The following is a 20,217-nucleotide window of genomic DNA, read 5'->3' as shown; positions in this document are numbered from 1 at the left end:
AATCAATAAACGAACGCGTGAATGTTTGACTGCTGAGCTAAAAAACATGGAATATTCCAGTGGGGCTCCTGGGAAGACAAAAATCAGCGTTGAGTGAAAGTTTTGATGAAATATTCTGAACATTTACTTCCCACGAAAGAAACTCTTTCCCTATCGTGATACTCATCTATTATAAAATTCTAAGATTTGTTTTAGTAAATTCAGGCTTTTGGCCCAATTTTTCATTCATTGGAATTTGGAAATGGTAGCAATAAACTCAGTTTTAAAGATAAATATCTGACCGATTGGTTCATCTACAAAGAAATCCCATATCCCTCAGGGCATTTAATTTTAACTTTTAGATGAAGATTTCGATGATCTTATTTGCGTAAGGTGTTTCCCGGTCACTGAGAGACATTTGAATGCTTCTATTGGATTATAATTTAAATATCTTAGTTAAAACAACCAAAGAGATATACTCTATATATGTCACTCATTAAAGATTGGTGGAAGTTGCAAAGAGAAAGAGTTCTTATTTTTGGTCTCCCAATGTGCACCCACTCTGAAAAAATGGTTCCCTTCAAACCCTAAGAGTGGTCAGCATCTAATTTTTCGCCAGACAAAACATACATAGGCTGTGAGATTAAAGGGAATGATTGCCAACTAAGGAAGCTCTTAATTGTTCAAAAAAAATCTCTCTATCAGTAATGTATAGGGGACGGTATGGAAAATATGCCTTTTGATGTTTATGTGTAACGGGTTAATATGCCCCCTGAGGGCTTTTAAGATCATTTACAGTAGTTTACAATTGGTAATGAAACAATTTCACTTCAGGAAATTGGTTTTAACGGGTGATGGCCATTTCAGATGGACTTTCTCAAAAGTGTCAAAGTTTTTTTCACAAATTTGCAGAGTTAACCATGTCAGTTGTAACTTAGTTTGCTTAAGTTTACAAGCAGACTCTCATCGTTACTACAACACAAGCGGCAAAGTTCGAGATTTCAAGTCATCGATAGGAGCAATATTTGGTTCCAAATATCTCTGAAGAGCACCTTTAGTCAATCACGATCTTTTCGTACTCATATAAGCCTCTGAATGCGATCTAACACGATTTCATTGCTACATCTACAGCTTTCAGGATCATACGGAGGTTCCACCAGAAGAACTCCCATTACCCACAATACGTCACTGTCTTCCAAACTCTCAGTTACTGGGATTCGATTCTTTGTCAGCCAATCAATCAGATCACCTTTTCGTTTCACAATTTCATTTTGTGAATACTCCTGCGTGCTTTCCAATTCAAGAAAGTTCATCTTTGGCGAACGGGGACCTCTCTTTCCCTCAAATACAACTTGATTGCATGTTCCATAACAAAGGTCAGCTTCTTGGAATTTAAGTTCTCTGTTTCTTTCTGTTAAACCACGATGTATGTCACTGGGTCGATGGCAAGTACCCATCCTACTTTCCTACTTTTGTCACAGAGACAAATAGTTATTTTCTTATCTATCAATTCTCCACTTTCAACATGACTTGAAACGTCCGCTATTACAAAATCAACCGCTGATTGATAACAGACGACTCATTGCCAAGCTCCTTTGGCTGCCCCCGAAAGTACTCCTACCCGAAAGAGCTGAATAACATGAATGGTATGCGGTCAACAACGCGGGCTCAAGTGTACTAGGTTTAAAATTTAGCGAAATTTACCAAAATAAAAGGGAGCTGGCATTCAAAACCGAGGTACCCTGTTGTCGTCGAAGGCATATCCCTATTTCCAAAGTTTCGAAGGAGAAAGGTACTTTTCGAAAATATTTAGGGGGTGTACAAAATTTATAGAAGTTGTTCTGCAAAAGAAAAGCGGCCAGGAAAACAACGCCTGGAAGCAAGAGAATAGAAAATCATCAATGTCAACGACTCAAAATCTGTTTTCCGCGCCAAAACCTAGCGAGTAAGCATACGTTATTCAGCTCTGTTGAGATTTTGGAAAAACGCGCAACATCATAAAACTTTGACATACGAAGAGAGGAGATAGAATTTGACCCCCCTAATGCCATCTCTGTCAGTAGAGGTGAGCGACACGGTTAGCGAAAGACGCTCAGTGGTTACAAGAAGGACGCACAAACAAGAAACACGCCTTAATCAGATCTATCCAAAATATATTTTATTTAGCTGCAGTTTAATATCTGTAAAAAATAAAAAAAAAAACTGGGATTAGTAAAAAAAAACCTTCTGTGAGTTACCATTCACTAAAGCTATAGTTAGATTTAAATCAGGATCAATGCAGTTTTTATTAAGAACTTAAGGATACTTTCATTCTTATTTCACCCATCCATCAGTCACTCGGTCGATTTTGAAATCACACCTATGATCTCAGACCAACTTACACTCCGTTCAGTTCAATTCCAGATATAAGTTGTCTTTGTCAGTGCTTATAGAAAACGGTATGGATAATATACGTGCTGATTACAGGGTGTGAAACAACACTTGATCTGAGCTATCATACGGGAAAATAGGTCAGTTTATATACGGTAACAGACTCAGAATCAATTCAGAGTCATTAAAGAGGCCCCTTTTTCTTAACAAAATTGCTCATTCACTCACTTTGATAACTGCACATCTACTTTGACAAAGGTTTGGGAAATCCGAAACCATTTATAATCAATCTGAAGAGGTGTCATCCTAGAACAAGGAAAAGAGACAAGTTTCAAAAAAGGAAACGAACTGATTCAATATCAATTTAAAAAACTGAATTATTGGATGGATTGATTTAGTTATGAGTGAATGAAATAACTTAAAGGAAAAGATCCCAACCGTGGCTGGAAGAATCGATCGCGCACCTTTTAGTCTCACAGTTTAGATTGCTAGCTGCTCGGCCAGAGTATCTGCCACTTTCGCAACCAAAAAATACGATGCCCATGAAGGGCCATGCTATCACCACATTTTTGTGTGAACTAAAGATGGCGACTTAAAAATATCTGTTGCCAAGAAAACTGGTGTTAATCTCTCAGCCAATCAAATACAGAACTGTTTGTTGTTTTCCCGCGCTCCTGACCCGTAACATTTAGCACTTCGTTTAAAACACTGGTGGAGTCAGGTCGAGTCAATGAACACAGATTAAGCAGAAAAACGATTACTATGGCTAACTATCGATCCCAGAGAGGTAACAAAATAATGACCCGGCTTTGAAAAGGACTTTATTCAGTTTTCAAGACGGGAAATGTACACTTACCGCCATGAAGACATCTTCTTCGTCTGATAGGAGAAAGGAAAATCCAGACATAGGGTTAATCTAAAGAAAAGAAGAGAACACGCAGATAAAATATTGAGCAAAGCAGATGGAGACGATGTACTGTAAAAACATTTGCAACGTCATCAAGGTTCTCGTTTTTAGTTTAGCGAAACTTTCTCGACAGGAACGTAAATCGATCATTTGGCGTGGAAAATTGGCTCGATAGCCTGGTTGATGGTCCAGATTATCCTTGGTCCGAAGACGATACACAAGTGATTACTTATAAAGATTTTAATCGTCGAGGGTTCTTCATTGGTAAAAAAAAACAGAGAGACCATAAGCAAGCAAAAGACAACAAACACTGTTAAGGTTATAAAGGAGAAAACATGAGAAATCACGTCTACATTTTAGGGATGCACCATCTTCCACGAAGTCTCTTACAGCTAAAAAGACTCAATCATAGATCTACTGGATACTGACGTCACCATACCTTATTCTCTGCTGTCGCATTTGGCGCCGATGAAGCACATGTAATTGCTAAGGGTTCTTTTCCGCTGAAGAACGGATGCAAATGGTAATTGTAAACACCAAGCCTAACAGCTGGGCATTTTCGGAGAAGCTGCTTGTACAGAAATAAAAGATTTCTTTCAGTTAAAGTTGAGATACTACTCGAACTGTACTATTCACTAGTTGAATGTCGATCTATGGTACTTGCCAAAAATACTTATTCAAAAACACTTTGCTGATAAGGGTTTCTATTAGTTTCTCCGCTAAGCACATTGGGTCCTTTTAATTGATCGTGAATAATTGTGATCCGCAATCTTTCATGAACACATCTTTTACTTTAAATGTGAAAAAAAGGTTCAATTAATGTTTGAGGTCCTCTTTTGTCTAGGAAGAAATTGATTTATTTTAATCACATAACTTTGGGTTTCGTTTACTGACCTTTAAAAGACAATCTCTGGCCTCAGTCCCCAGCCAATCGGGGATGTCAGGGGTCGTATACACGATGTTTTCAAACAAATTTCTCTCTTCGTCATCATAAAATGGTAGCTGATATGTAAATATGTAGGAAAATAAACAGAAAAAAGAAAAGATTTCATTTATCATTGCAAACATGCTGCTCATTTCACAATCAATCACATTCTGATAATTAGGCTTTGTGCGTATGTGTCTTTCTGTTTTAGGTGAAAGCCAGATAAGTTTAGGGGAGGCAGAGGGGAGGGGAGAGGCATGCTTTTTGGTTGTTTTGTTCCTCAGTCATCCCCAGGCCATTTCCTTTTTATTCGCTTGAACAAGTCATGATTACTTCTTTGTCAAAAGTTTGATTCACAAGCATTTGTATCCTTCCGTAGGGCGAGTTATTGTGTATAGTCTCGAAATGAACTTAAAAGTTGAGAGTGTAATGCTCCTGTCATTACCGTTAAATTGACGCTGCAAGCGAGTTTGGTATGTCTGAGTTTAATTAGTTGCAATATGACTTGTACAAACCTGACCAGTTAGCATCTGGAATAAAGTGACACCGAAGGACCACCAGTCAACGGAATAAGTATATGGCTCTCCTATTATCATCTGTAACACAGATTGAGTGCAGTTTATCAGCATTGCAAAAACAAAGCGCATTAACACTGTAACAATTTTTGTGATCGATATTATCAGAATGCCATGTTATATTAAAAGGATTCAACTGCATGAGCCTGGTTTGAAAAGTCATTGTGATGACAAGGGCGTCATCAGGATCTCGTAGCAAGGGTCCCCTACTATCAGAATCTACTAGCAGGGGTCCCCTGCTATCAGAATCTACTAGCAGGGGTCCCCTACTATCAGAATCTACTAGCAGGGGTCCCCTGCTATCAGAATCTACTAGCAGGGGTCCCCCACTATCAGAATGTACTAGTAAGGGTCCCCTACTATCAGATTCTACTGGCAGGGGTCCCCTACTATCTTTTTTTTCTAGAACTGAGGGGAGGTATTATCGTCGCTATGGTGATTTTATCTTCAATGGAGAATTGAGAAAAACACAACTCACAGTCATTTTTGCGGAGAAGATAAAGAAGTAGTAAAAAAAAAAAGCCAGCCATTTGAACTAGGACTTAGCGAGGGGATCTGCTAATCTACAGTGTCTTGTACCTCAGGAGCCATATATGCAAAAGTTCCACATGTGCCAGTCACTGTAAAGGCGACAACTTCGCTCAGACCGAAGTCTGACAGTTTAAGGTGGCCATTTGAGGTTACCAGGATATTTGCCGGTTTTATATCTCTGGTGAATAAAAGGTTGAAACAACTTGTTTCAATCAACTTTCGTGTACATTTCTTCACATCAGGGGCAATTCACATCGACTGTTCTGCTACAATAGCAAAAAATTGTCTTCTGCTTGTTCTCTCTCGATTCCGATCCCACAAAGTTCATGTCAATTGTGACGCCTTCATTTTAAAAACAAATGTATTTTACTAAGATTATTCGTTCTCCAGTGCCACATCATGTTTCAGCCGCTTTGCATCGAGAGAGCTGGTTTGACAGAAAAGGTCATTTAAATAGTCCGTGTTGTTTTACAAAAGTCTCCAATATTCTGAAGAAGACAGCAAATTTCCTTCGGAAAAAGACAACATGATGTACATTATGTCACAAACATACCTGTGGATGACGTTTTTCGAATACAAATACTTCAATCCCTGACCGATATCGACTGCGTAACACCTGAAATACCAGACGTTGTCGTATGAATACTCTTAGGTGACTTACTAAGTTCTAATTTGGGCTCAGTCAAAAGAAAGTGAGCAACTACAGGTCTTCAAACTCAAGAGTGAATGTATTGACAGCAGTATAGAAAAAGCCTGCAGATTGATAAAGATGTGATGAGCATGAGTGGCAACTAGGATGTCAATCTTAAATCCTTCCGGGAAAATCAAGCCTTTTCCTTCTCAAGGCGTAAAATCTCTGTTTATTCAAATCTTACCTGGCGCGTTGTTCACTCACTCTTCCTCCCTCCGCTTTGAGAACTCCAGCTAAATCACCGCCGGTCACAAGTTCAAGCGCTAAAGCCGTTTCTGTTAGCTGTAAAACAAAGTTATTGAAATTAGTCTAATAACATCAACGTTACAGCTATGTTGAATATGACTATGATCCTTCCTCGTTAGAAGTTAATTGGCAATCAATTTTCTATAACTCCTCCTTTGTACTCTCTTGACGACCACTGATCTCCTCTCCGTCCCCCCCGGAAAGCGGCCAGGTACACCCCTCAAAATCCTTTGAAGACCCCCCTACTAATAAATAGTAACTGGCCCCTAATTAATGGCTACCTACTCGTTAGCAAAACTAAAATTGATTGAGATAGTGACAGGCTCAACTTGCATTTACTTCAAAATAAAGAAGCCCTCAGTACTCTTATTTTTGCCTCCTGAAGGCTTGATTACTCCACCGATGCTATGTACAAAGTCAGTTCTATGGCCACACCAGGAAAATATTCCTAAAGATGAACGTGTTTTTTCTACCCCTGTAGCCAGAATTCTGTATGTATTCTTAATTAAAAACGTTTCTTAAGCACTTACACTGATGGTAAACGCCCGGCATAACAGAGTTATGCTAGAGTTCCCAACCAAGCGGAGGAGGATGAGCGTTTCCTTTAAATTCATTAATGCATGTTCAACATTCCTCTTTAGAAAGGTTTTAACTGCGTAATGTGCCTTGGTTTGTCGGCAGTAATATTGCGTGACCTAAAAAATGAATAAGATAGAAAAGCATCAGACTCTACTTAGCAGTACTTTGAACAGTTTGTTGCGACGTTAATTCAATCGTTAATTCAACCATTATGTCTCAACTCCTTGGCCGCACGTTGTATAGTGGCAGCTGGTCTTGTAAAGACCGGGGAATTTCAATGGAATTTGTGTCTTATTTTTGTCCGCAGTCCTCTAAACGACGAACGACTCAGTATCGCGGTAACCTTCTTCTCCCAAGACATCGAAAAATTGGAAATAGACTGAGTCGTGAATCGAAATTGAAAATAATCAATCTGAGAGACCACACAAGTCATAACTATGGCCATTTTCCTTTCAAAAAGAAAAACAGAAGCAGTGCATGCTACCTTTGTAAAAAGAGCGAATATTAAGCTCGTTTTTCCTCATGTTACGAAAAATTATAATGATAAAATTAGATGCTAGCACAATCTATAAGGGCCTATCAGAGGGCGTGCATATCTCCAATCACGTGAGTAATTACCGAGGTATACTTATTATTAATTTTAGTTTTCACGGAATCTCCTACCTCGCCAAACCCTCCTTCCCCAAGTTTTTGAACCTTCACCAGGTACTTAAAATCACGATCATCAACACTCCAAAGACTTTCTACTCGAGGAATTTTGTCAGGATACATGGAAGTCTTCTCACCTTTTCTTTTTCTACACATCTTTGCAAAGAGGAACATGAAAAAAAAAAAAAAACCTTCGATTTTTTTTGTTCATTGCGAGGAATTGTGATACGGGAAGAGTAAGTTTTGCAAAGGAATGCTCGACATCGGAATGCTCAGCATTTAATACTGATAAATGCATCAGATATTACAGAAAATTAACCAATTAGAAGGCTTGCTAAATCATATTTTCTAGACTAAGAGAAAAATAAAACTAAGTTAAGAGTACACGAAATTGTCCACGTCAAGCACCAATGCCAAGTTCAAATCTCGCTAGATTATATAACACGCGCAGCGCACGTGAATACGAAATATATATTAAGGGGGGAGAAGAAGATTGTAGTTTGAAATATTCTAATTTAAGATCATTTCAATATTGTATACGATTTACGTTCTTTGCTTATGGGCATTATCATAAAAGGTTAAAGATGGATCACAGATAAAATGAGAAAAATTCAAAACACTAAGGCTAAGAATCGTTACCCTTCGTTTGGTTCGGCGTTCCCTCCAAGCTTTCTGTAACAATCCAACTGCTCTGATCTGTCAGAAGAAAAGGAGCCGTCATATACTGACGAAGTTAAATTGTAAACCCATTTCCCTGATAAGGTCATGGAGTCGAAAGGGAACAAATAATGCCTTTTAAAAAGAACTTTTTCTTCTTGGATCAGATCTAGATTATAACTAAAATCGCCCGATAGAGTTAAATGATCAAATTTGCCGACTAACTGTGTACCTATCGCCATTATTATCTCATACCTTGAGTTTGAGCTCTTCTCGTCTTTCTATTTTAAGTTTACGACGGCGAAATGCCTTTTGGATTCTCTCGGCGCATTTATTCTGCAAAGACAACAACAATTTTGATAACATCAACATACACATATTAGGATCTTAAAGTCGTCACGCCATGTTGAAGCACATAGTAATAAAGGTGTACTTTCTACGACAGGTCTCTTCTACAGTCACCCGCCTTCGACGGTCACCTCCGTACACTGGCTGCCTTCCTAAAGGTGACCACCTTTTCTCAGAAGAGCCACCTCTCTACACAGGACGCCTTGCGAAATCGGCCTCCTTCTTACAATGGCCACATCCTCACAATGGCACAGCAACTAAAGCGCGTCCTAAATGCATTGAAACTCTTCTCTCGCCAAGGGGTAAGAAACGCTAGAAATACTTATTTAGCTTCTGTACCTTGCTTGTTTAGTCTCGGTTAGGATGCTTTACAAAAGCATCAGTATTGCTTAGGGTTATGGTGGTAAATGTAATGATATTCCACCATAAGCACTTTTGAAAAATTAGAAGTTGCACTGAGCCCGGTGGACATGGAGTGAAATATGTGACTCCCAATTTGAGGCGAGGGCGAATTTACCGTAAAGTACCCAAAAGAGTTGTTAATATGAACTTATGAAACCCCCTTCCCTCTTAAATGCTTTTTATTAGTAATCCTACAATTTTTGCAGAACTGAACTTGCACGATAAACCTAAACGACTTAATTCATCATATAACTCTTTATCAAGGTACTTTAAATTGAAATTCTTGTCTTTTGCGTATTAGTTTTGATTTGAATCTGCGCCAGGCCCGCTTAATTATGGACGCGCTTTCATTCTGTAAAGACAAAAAGCATTTTGATATCAACAAATGATTTCAGCATCTAAAAGAATTAACGCTATTTTGAAGAACGTAATAAAAGTATAAATTCTGCAGAACCTCTATGCTGAGGCTTCTACCTTACGAAGGTTACCATGAACTCTATATCAAAGTACCTTGAATTCAAGTTCTTCTCTTTTGCGCATTAGTTTTGACTTGAATTTCCACCACGCCCGCTGAATTATGGACGCGCTTTCATTCTGCAAAGACAAAAGCATTTTGATATCAACAAATGATATAAGCATGTAAAAGAATTAACGTTATTTTGAGGAACCTAATAAAAGTCTAAATTCTGCAGAACCTCTATTGTAAGGCCTCTACCTTACGAAGGTTACCATGGAACTCTATATCAAAGTACCTTGAATTCAAGTTCTTTTCTTTTGCGCATTAGTTTTGACTTGAGTTTCCACCACGCCCGTTGAATTATGGACGCGCTTTCATTCTGCAAAGACAAAAAGCATTTTGATATCAACAACTGATATCAACATCTTAAAGATGTTATTTTGAAGAACGTATTAAAGGTCTAAATTCTGTAGAACTTCTCTGCTAAGGCTTCTACTGTACGGAGGTAAGCCGTAGAGTAGAAGGCTAAAAGGCTTAAAAAGGCTTCCTCCGTACAACGGCCACTTTCTTACTGTGACTGCCTCTCTACAACGACCACCTCATCCACAATCGGCTATGTTTACACGGCATTATAAAGAAATCAGATTACCTGTCTTTGCAGCTCTCTATCTTTTTTACGGGCGTCGTTTTCAATACTAAAAAAATGTCACAGTGTTACAATGGTGATCACCAATAATACTTTCTTGTAACTCAAGTTTGGCAAAAATATATCCTTGTTCTTTCCGTTTATTGAGTGCGCTAGACGTCCAATACCTTAAGCTTGGCTGAAACACGTTTTCTTGCCTTAAACTTTTGAATATTTACATTAACGTCTGGTAGCAAGGGAAACACTTTAACAGTTTGGTAAATGAAGTTGTAAAATCAGCTCGTAAAAGATTTCCATTCTTTACTTAAAAACTAGAAACTTCTATCGAAATTGGACTAAACGATAAAAGACTTACCTTTCTTCGCATTTGTTTTCTGTAGTTGGCCATAAATATTCAGCAATACTCGCAAAGGTAAACAAACTAATCCAGTGGGTAACGAAAACCATCTTGGCATCTAGTTTGTTTTCGCGACACTGATTTATAATTGGGTTGCGTCATAATAGCACCCTTCATCTTTTAAGCGCGCGCTAGAATCCGAAATGAATAAATGAACGCGTGAATTTGTGTCCGCTGAGCTTAAAAACATGGAATATTCTGGTGGAGCTCCAAGGTAGACAAAAATCAGCGTTGGGTGGAATTTTTGATCAAATATTCTTAACATTTACCTCCCACGAAAGAAACACCGCCTTTTGGTTTGCTCAATTGGTAGAGCGCCGGACTGTTGTGCGGGGAGGTCGAGGGTTTAAGTCCCGGCCGGACCAACACTCAGGGTCTTAAAATAACTGAGGAGAATTTGCTACCTTTCTATAATATCAAGAAATGGATAGATATTCCAGTCTTCTCGCATAAAGACGAATAAACCGTAGACCCCGTCTCCTGCAGTGTTAGGGGTAGGAGACGTTAATTTCCCACGCACGAGATTACTGTGTGGTGGATGTCCTCCCCTGGGGTGGGATGGGTGGGCTTACTGGGCCCGCAGTAATTGGCGCAAGCGGTTGTGGCGTCCCTGCCTATCGGTGAATCTAATCACTCTTTCCCTATCACGATGCTCATCTATTACAAAATTTGAAGCCTTCTTTTAGTAAATTCAGGCTTTTGGTCCCATTTCTTATCTATAGAAATTTGGAAATGGCAGCTATAAACTCGGTTTTAATGATAAATACCTAACCGATTTAATGGCTCATCTTAAAATGAAAAAATCCCAGAATTGCATAATTTGAACAGTTTGCAAGTTGCACTCATGTCTGCAGTGTATCCAGTCCATTGAGATCCTCTCTCGTTGCCTGTTTAAAATTGGCCACGGAAGAATTGTATTCCACATTAAACGTTGCCGGTGACTAGGCAAAGGGGTAAAACGCGAAGAGAAAGAGCGAAAAATGAGGAGTGGTGGTTATGAAGGCAGGACAAGACAAGTCCCAGACTATACGAGCAGTGCCTTCTTTTCGACAAGTCCGTGGCACGAGTAAGAAATAAAAAATTCACCTGCGCGACAGACTTTGCCGAAAAGAAGGGAATGCTTGTAGTCTAGACAATACCAAACAAGGGCCGGAAGGGAAGTTAAGTTCAGATTAATTCATCAACTTTGGTCAGAGTTAATCAAAACATCAAACTACAAGAGACGGCAAGGATAGTGCGTGTTTTCATTCATTACAACAAAATTCTCTCCTGATTTCCATTAGTCTTTCCGGGGGATGTACGCTCTACAGTAATGATTAAAATAAACCTTCTCCGAACCGTTGTACGAATTCGCAGCTTTACTAACTCTAACTTATTACTGTCTGTAAGAGTTAAAACAGATGTGAATTTGGTTATAAAAAAAATGAACGAGGTCGAAAGCTTTGAATAACCAAGTGACGAGATGAGTTAAAACACAGTGTACAGCGGATGCATATAAAAATCTTCTCATTTTCTTTATTTCATGGAACAAAAGAAAATTGACCTTGTCGTAGAGCCTTCGAGGGAAGTTATTCAATTACACAAAAGTTGAACTATGATAAGGTAGTACCCTTTCGCTCTGTTTTTAAGATTATAGTTATCTCGACCTCCTAATTACATTGAATTTAGCCCACATTGTACACAAGCAACATCAAGGCATCGCAAATGAATTATCTCTACACGCAGATAGATGAGACGTTTTCGGGCTTTCTCTTCTTTCTACTTCGGACCTGCCTCTCTCTCTGTGTAATGAACGCTAAATTTAAGCCTTTGTTTTAAGTGATTAGCCTCTACTCTTTCTGATTCGCCAATTCGTTGCTTAGCAATACGTCACTAGCCCTTACTCGTGGACGGTAGAGTTTAAGTTCATCGTGCACAGTACGTGTGTCAAGTAAATTTAAGCTTAAGCTACCCTTGGCTATTTAGAGTGCAATCGGGAACCGATGTGTGAGTATAAACTGTTTTCGTTTTGTTTTAGTGTTAAACCGTATAGTTATACTTCCCTAGCTTAGATTTCTACCTAGCGATTTCCTACAAGAATATCTGGTAATTTAATGTAAGTTTGTTTCCTTGCTCGTTTATTCCCTAATCGCTAGCAATTACGCTCGTACAAACACGTTTTATAGCATCGTGCAATTTTATTTCCTTCAAGATCTTAGCGTTTATCGTAACTGGGAGTGTTAGCAGTATCTACACCTGTCTAGAATCATTCATGTCTAGTCTTCTCTGATAAGGACGAATAAAATGGAGGTCCCGTCTCCTGCTGGGTTAGGGGTAGGAGACGTTAATTTCCCACACACGAGATTACTGTGTGATGGATGTCCTCCCCTGGGGTGGGATGTGTGTGGGGGTGGGGGTGGGGGGAAGGTGAGGTCGTTACATGGACTAAAGCGGCTGCCAGAGGCGCCTGATAATGCTGACGTCCGATCTCAACCTTAGTAACACTGTAGACCTTAGCAACACTGTAGACCTTAGCAATTCAGCCTATGCTGCTATTAAGGTATCGCATCATTCACTTTCCCAGCAAGCCTTCCTTTTCCTTCCTACCCTTAATCGTTAATCATTCAAAAGCTGGTTTTATAAACGTTGTCACACAGTAAAAATGATTGGAATGTTTATAACTATTGACTCGTGACTTGCCGTCTTCAGTGAAATCCCTTATTACCAAGTAATTAGTTTGCTGCATTGTATTTCAGTTTACGTTTGATTATCAATAAAGCATCTCCTCACACACGCTCTATTCACCGCGACACGTTGTCTCGCAAGTGACCTTCGGCCTTTCAGCAATCGCCGTGAATCTGGCGTTACACACACACACACTCTCTTTCTCTCTCCTCCTCCCCCTCTCTTTCCCTCTCCCCCCTCTCTCTCCTTCTCTCACCCCTCCTCTCTCTCTCCTTCTTTCCTTTGCCTCAGCTGACGAAAAGAGGAGAGACTCTGAGAGCAGATTGATAAGATTTTATGGATGAAAAACTAACCGAACTTGCAGCTCTCTGTTATTTTGCTCCGTGCGATAATGGAAATAAAAACCAGAAACCACACTAGTTTAAATGGTCGAGCTAGCGCACTGGCCTCGACCTCCACAATGTGGTGACCAGTCCTCTGCAGGGAACTTCTAACTGATCGTCAATGCATCAGACCGTGACATTGAATTCCTCACTCTTCATTATTTTCATCGCCATTCTGCAAGGATTGATCACTACACTTTGCTTTGGCACCGTAGCTCCAAGAAAAGCGCTCTCGGCCGCTCTTGGCCTCTATTCTTGTGAAACCATTTTTGGACAACAGTTCCCACATAATCATAGAACATTTCGGCCGCGAAGTTGGGTTTGCGTCAACTGCATCGTTTTCTTGCCCGTCTATGGGCGGAGTAGGAGTCCTTAGTTTTCTCCCTGTTGAAGTCTTCTTTAGTTCCGGTTCACTCACTTTACGATTTGTATCTTGCCACGGGATTTCTTTAACCCGTTCCGCCGAAAGTTTGCATATCGGACCTAAACCGTCCGGTCTTAATCCCTTCCCGGTACTTATGACGTATCCTTGCTCTGTGCCGCAAGGACCAGGGGAATTGACCACGGTCAGACTACGTGTTTCATCAAAAGGATGAAACCAAGTGAGTAATTTTCCTGTTTCAGAATCAAATATCATTATGTGGCCACTCGCAGTGCCCACCCAAATCGAGTCATTCGTGGGCTCCACGCAGGTAATACAAGTAGCCGCATCATCGTGATCTTTGTGCGACTTGGATTCCGTAGCGAGACCCCTTAGAACATTTGTGCAGTCAACGCTGAAGTGGTTCTGCCTGTTCTCTGAGTCCCATTTACTGAGTACGGACCTGCACACAGACAAAACGCTTTTCTCGTCATGAGTAACCTTTAGAAAGGAGATCTGCGTCTGTGGGTTGTTCTCCATTCCCTCAGGACCACCGTACCACACGGCGTCGATGTCGAACGCCTCCACTTCGCCTGGCTTTGTCAAATATCTGTAAATGTACCGGCTTGTAGACACCCATAGTTTATCCTGTGCCACGGCGAGTGACAGAATTCGGTGGCGTCCAACATTGAAGGTGTAGGAAGCACGTTTTTTGCTGGTCTTTTTCATATCTGTTTTCAAGATGCAACGCACGTTTCCATCGAGGAGTCCAACAAACACGTACTCATCGTTTGATGCGACACAACTGACTGGTTGATCGAATCTCATGGAGGCCACGCACTTGTAACGCGACTCACTTGAAGTGGAGTAGGCGTTGACCAAGGCAACCTCTCCGCGAACAGCGATGAGGACGAAAGGTGCCATAACATGCATGTACTGGATTTGAAACAAGAGACGCTGCTCTTGAAAGGCTTCAATCGAGAATGAGAACTTCATGCTCAGTCTGCGACCATCGTAGATAAAAATTCGGTTGCCTGTGTGGTCATCGCAAGCTAACCACAGATCAAGGGAGTCTCGCACGTGACAAGCATGCCGCACGGACTGCTGCCCTGAGGCGACAGGCTGCTTGGCTATCAAACACTGGAATGCGGGCTCACGGACTTGTTCGGTTATTTCAGCGGTCGTCGGCCTCTTAGTCGGCCTACCGGACCAGCAGCGAAGCATAAGTTCGGTAAGCGTCGGCAAACCGAAAAAGGCCACCGGAACGTGCTGCCACTGCGGACGCTCTCCAGCAATTACAGCTGCGTTGATTTTTGCTCCTGAATCGTATTCGATGAACGGAATTAACCGGGTGATGATTTGGTACAGAAGGATCGCATAAGAATATACATCCACTTGAAAGGTGTATTCCTCTTTATTTGCTGATTCCAACATCTCCGGTGCATGGTTACCAGGCGATCCAGATAATGAAATCAAACCAGTCGAAGTCGCGAAGTTTGCCGTGCCAAAATCAATGAGCTTGACGTGAAGATCAGAGTGTTCCTCCAAGGACCAAACAAGGACATTTTCGGGTTTTAAGTCCCTATAGATGACACCCATGTTATGCAGGAATCTGAGTGCGTCTGCAACTTGATATGCAATCCGAAAGAGAACGATGCGATCAATCAACTTTGGGCTAGATAAGATCTCGGTGAGAGCCCCGCGCTCTGCTAGTTCCAGCACAAGGCACAAGGGGCGCAGAGACACACCGATGATGTTTATGAGAAAAGGATGCTGTCGCACGCGACGCAGCACGTTTAGTTCCTTGCGCACCTCTCGGTAATGCCTTAAGGGATCGGATTCATCCCTTTGAATGTAGAACTTGATGGCGACTGCCTGTCCTCGGCATTCCCCGCGAAAGACCTGAGAGATAAGAATATTATATCAAGAATTCTTGCCTTCCTTTTACAATTGCTGTTTGCGTTTTTTATCGCGATGCTTGCTGGGGGAGCTTAAAGGTACGTGCTTACCCAAGGATTTCAATAAAGGTCAACCGCCGACTGTTAAGTATGCCTACAGAAACCCATAAAGGAATATCTTCTTACTGACCAAGTGCGAGGGCTGTACTGGGGAATATTGGCCCTTGGTCCGTACAAGAATGACCGAGAGCAAATATTCTCCAATGCGGCTCGAGCAAGCGAGGTTAATATGTACAAGTAGCTTATCATATGGCACTTGGACCAAACTTGTATACTTTGATTTTGCCTGCTTTACACGGCTTATGACTGTTTCCGGGGAAACGGTCCGTATGGAAAAATCTTGAGCGAGTAAGAACCCATCAAGAGAACTATCTGATGGAAGGCGCGGTGACCTCACGGTTAGTGCGCTCGACTCCGGATCGAGTGGTCCTGGCTCGAGCCCTGCCCAGGGGCATTGTGTTGTGTTCTTAGGCAAGACACTATACTCTCACGGTGCCTCTCTTTAGGGGTAGCCCTGCGATGGACTGGCATCCCATCCAGAGGGAAGTAGAATAATTCCTAGTCGCTTAATGTTACAGAAACCGGAGTTAAGTGCCGGCCTGATAAATCACTTGGCTCGTAAACAGACTTTACATTTTTTCTAACATTAAGTAATATAATGAAATATAGTAATAATAAAAAAAGCCACGTACTTTTCCAAAGCCTCCACTTCCCAGCACACTCGACTCAGCGTCCTCATACGTAATGTCCTCGTGCGATAACAATAAATCAGGATCTACGTCATGTAACATTATATCAGGTGCAATCTTGTGAAGATCAAGCACCAGCTTGGGGTGATTGGGACAACGGATAAAATCTGACTCAGAACTTTGATGCTGACATTCAGCAAACGCGAACTTAAAAGGTGGAAGACCAAGTTTTTCGCATATCATACAGGGAATAAGCTGCCTGACTTTGGGTTGCTGTCCGTCCGTCATCGATAACTCTTGGTACCATTCTCGAATGAGCGTGTCGATGTGGTCCACCACGAAACTCAAAACTCTCCGGCCCTGACGGGAAGGGCTCACTTCCGTATGAATTATTTGTCGATTAGAACCAGTGTCGGTAACGCAATGCAGTAGGAGGAATAACCGAGGGTGACGAAGGCAGACGCCAGATTTCCAACAGTGAAGGAAATCGTCGTCTATCAGCGTTGCCAGATCTGTTGGTAACTCGGGTAGAAAATCAACGGGGTACTCCTCCACAAACGGGCAGTCGGGAAGGTGTGGTGTAGGACTCCGTGGTTTGTCAGCCCCGCTCTCTACGGAGGTACCATCTGTAGGGTGTGTAGGCGTGGAAGCAGCAAAAAATGAAGTCCCTCGTGGTGTTCCTATTGAGACATCAGCCGATTGAAAACTTGTACTTGGAGAACTGTGCGACGATAAGTTGGACAAGAACTCATTTTTACCCACTTCAATCCGAACCCCATTGGCAGTGCTGTCCGACAAATGGTTTCCGGCTGATAAGAAATGAGACAAAAATTGTCACATGAGTTTTTCCTATAAATGAGAAAGGTGGTCAACGAGAAAGGTTCGGGCATTCTGATATATGGAAAAGGAAGAGAAGAGAAATATAGCTTCGCCTTTAGAGTGAGATCCCAGTTCGTTAAACAATTATTTGTATCTATCACTTGAATTCCTTGCTCAGAAGTAGCAGCTAAATACTTAATTTCTTGTTTAACAACACAATTCCTTGACTTCGTCCAGGATTAGATGTCCTGGACCAGGTCTCGAAATAACGGCCGGTCAACGAATATAGGTTTTGTCCGGTGAACTCCTTTGTTGGCCGGACAAAATAGGATATCTGGTTGTGTCCGAGCAAAAATAGGTCTGACCGGACAACTTGACCGGTACCAACTGGGAAACGTTTTCGAGCCTTGTAAGCAGTCAAGAAATGAAGGAAGGTTACTTGCTTTTGACTGGTATCTCATTCGGAAGAATGATAAAAGACTTCTAGTTGCAACTAGGCTCCTAGTGCGAGAAGTCTGGGTTCGAGAACCGGCCAGATTATCGTGTTTTATTCTCAGAGTACCACCCTCCACCCAAAATAATTAGAACATTTCGCTCTCGATTTCTTCGCACGATAGCTGTTGATTCGGGTCGAGTTTTCCCTCAAAAGTATCACGCCATAAAAATCTCCATCTCGTGATGCGATAGTTGAGAAGAAACGCAGTCATTAAGAATTCAAAAATGTCAAAAATTTTCAAATTTCACTCACTTACCTACAATCTCCTTGTCGTCATAAACAGTACGTATCTCCATGGAATCGTCTCCAGTTTCACTGGAACCTTGGCTTGAACCCGTATGAAAAGACTCCTGGCTGGATTCCTTATCGGATATAAGGCCGATTAACGCAGAGGAGATCTCTACGTTGACTTTCTCCTCTACAGTACATTGCTGATAATGTGGTCCTCTTGGACAATCTTCTGTCAATTGCGGAGACCCTTCAGGGTCATCCGCAACAAGGCTGTCGCCGGGGTGGCCAGTTTCAGGAACTTCACGAGTAACTGCTGAGGAAAGACCTATGTCAGGATTGTCCCAGGCCGCTTCTGATTCAGAGCTGTCCTGATGGTTGTCAGTTTGGTCACGAGGAGTATGGTCTGGGGTGCACGATCTGGATCCAGCAGAGAAGTAAGGAACACTATCGTTGTCATCGCTGTTGCAATGCTGAGTTGTTTTAACTTCAAGAAGATCGTCGATTTTTTCGGAGGGACTTTCCCTCTGGCTGATATCCTGCAGGTTTTGACCAGCTTGGACATCGGGGAGTTCCCCTCGTCGGGGTAAATTTATCGCGTTTTCATTTTCAGCCATGCAGTTTGCAGATGGCCGGTGGTCAGGCGTGGAAGAACCTTGCAGCTGTCTAAGGCTGGTGCATGACACTTCAGAGGTAAGCGTGCCACAAGACCCGTCCTCGTAACTCGGGCAGAATGAGGCTAAACGAAAATTCTGGCGCAAGATAGGTACACTTGAGTCACTTTTAGGAGTCCCACTATCTAAATCAGCAATTGTATCGTCTTGACCTTGTCTTCCTGGATCAGTACCATGTTTAAATATTCTTCTGTTTCTTCTTCTTGGGCCATCCCTAGAACTTGCTCCAGGAAATGTCCGATTAGTGTTACCTTCCGACCTTGCGCGAGCTTCGTCATCGTCTTCCGAACTGTATTCGAATCCCGAATCACTCCGAGAACTAATGTCGGGATAAGCGAAAAATCTACCGTTGATGTAATTTCCTTGGCGTTGACCACTAAAGAATCGAACGAGACCGGGAGAATCGTTGAGAGATCCCTGCAGATTCTCGAGCGATCCACCGAGTGAGGGGTGGAATGAGGGGTGGGGAAAGATGAGGGATGGGGAAAGATGCCCATCATAGTCGCTTTCAACAGGGCGACCGTCAGGGATATCAACCACGGTCAATGGGCACCGACAGCAGAAGGGATCCAGCTGGAACGGACTGGTGTTGTATCCCTGGTGGTTGAAGTTTTCTCCGCTTGACAGCATGTCTTTCATGTAAAATAACAAGCGTGAAATGAGTCGACACCAGAACCCGTGAGGGATGTAGGGCAACGAATGCAGCCGCTTCAGTGTGATGAACGGTAGATCGTCATTCGTTGCTTCATCCGGTTGTTGGGCGGGCAGTTTAGAAGGTATCAGGACGCGATCTTCGTCCAAGGAGCACGCGATCTGAAAACGATTCAAAAGGCGAATGAACTGCGGGGAGTTATCGTGCGGAAATTGCTCACCTCTAAAAATCAGAGGTAGATCTTCAAGCTTCAAGATGCCATTATGAATGAAGGGGTTAACTACGGGAAGTGTCACGACTTGTGCCATCAGCTCGCAAAGCCACTGGGGATCGATGAAGAAAAGGTCCTGAAGATCTTGATTTGGGTCATTGTAGTGCATCAAAATTCCTGTAGAACGATCAATTGGGATATTTACAAACTAAAATGCTTTCAATAGACTGTTAATGCAGCAAGTAGAGAGAATTAGGAATATATACAGACGAAGGGAAATTATCTTGATGATAAAAGGTCAAATTCTCTAAAATAGCCTCTTAAGAAACTCACGATCATTAGTTAGGAGAATTAGCATTCATATATTGGCATTGAAAGGGGTAAAGCTGATAGTTCCCAATCGTATTAATCTTAAAAATTTGTTGATTCGAAAAAATATCTTGATAGTGTGAAGTTACGCAAACGGAGTTACCTCGAGAAAACTTATAACTCGGTTCTGTGCGCGGGAAAACAGTGGTGAGCTTGCGCAGAAACAGCATTAGTAAGAGGCGCAAGAAATTAGATGACAGTGCCTGGGGGAAGGGGGGCCCTTCTCGAAAGTAGGAGCTCGTGATAAGCGGACATACCCACCCCAGCACGATTGCAAAGACAAGCGTTACCTGGTTACAAACGCCGGTACAAAACAAGCACAAAGTGCACGTTTTAACCAATCTGCGAGCTCATG

At 41.8% G+C, this 20,217-nt stretch overlaps 2 protein-coding genes across 3 annotated transcripts in view; both read right to left on the bottom strand.

The window, feature by feature from the left end:
- Positions 1–2,634: 2,634 nt before the first annotated feature.
- Positions 2,635–11,444, bottom strand: LOC111329095 (serine/threonine-protein kinase Sgk2). Its single transcript, XM_088725120.1, has 16 exons — positions 10,317–11,444; positions 9,965–10,010; positions 9,611–9,694; positions 9,369–9,452; positions 8,364–8,444; positions 8,091–8,147; positions 7,467–7,607; positions 6,755–6,919; positions 6,163–6,260; positions 5,841–5,903; positions 5,336–5,465; positions 4,697–4,777; positions 4,151–4,258; positions 3,696–3,824; positions 3,206–3,265; positions 2,635–2,655 (listed from the first exon to the last, which is right to left on the bottom strand). Exons 1-16 carry the CDS (start codon positions 10,406–10,408, stop codon positions 2,635–2,637), a joined length of 1,440 nt encoding a protein of 479 aa, XP_088581246.1. The 5' UTR covers positions 10,409–11,444.
- A 135-nt stretch (positions 11,445–11,579) lies between these two features.
- Positions 11,580–20,217, bottom strand: part of LOC111329077 (leucine-rich repeat serine/threonine-protein kinase 2-like) — a 21,404-nt gene continuing 12,766 nt past the window's right edge. For both annotated transcript variants that reach the window (XM_022933679.2, XM_088762550.1), the window contains 3 exons: positions 17,985–19,670; positions 16,417–17,222; positions 11,580–15,668 (listed from right to left, as the gene is read on the bottom strand). In XM_022933679.2, coding sequence (XP_022789414.2) covers positions 13,554–15,668; positions 16,417–17,222; positions 17,985–19,670 — 4,607 coding nt within the window. In that variant the 3' untranslated portion in view covers positions 11,580–13,553. The remainder of the gene's footprint in view (positions 15,669–16,416; positions 17,223–17,984; positions 19,671–20,217) is intronic.

The sequence above is a fragment of the Stylophora pistillata genome, chromosome 6 (genome assembly GCF_964205215.1).
Source record: "Stylophora pistillata chromosome 6, jaStyPist1.2, whole genome shotgun sequence".
NCBI classification, from domain to species: Eukaryota; Metazoa; Cnidaria; class Anthozoa; order Scleractinia; family Pocilloporidae; genus Stylophora; species Stylophora pistillata.
Note: the sequence above shows the minus strand (reverse complement) of the source record. Positions and strands in the feature narration are given on the sequence as shown.

Excerpts from the sequence above, each read along its gene's own strand:
- LOC111329095 (XM_088725120.1), bottom strand. The coding sequence starts at position 10,408 with ATGGTTTTCGTTACCCACTGGATTAGTTTGTTTACCTTTGCGAGTATT. Across the intron at positions 10,011-10,316 it reads GAAAACAAATGCGAAGAAAG|TATTGAAAACGACGCCCGTA; the intron begins GTAAGTCTTTTA and ends ACATTTTTTTAG. Across the intron at positions 4,778-5,335 it reads TTGCATATATGGCTCCTGAG|ATGATAATAGGAGAGCCATA; the intron begins GTACAAGACACT and ends TCTGTGTTACAG.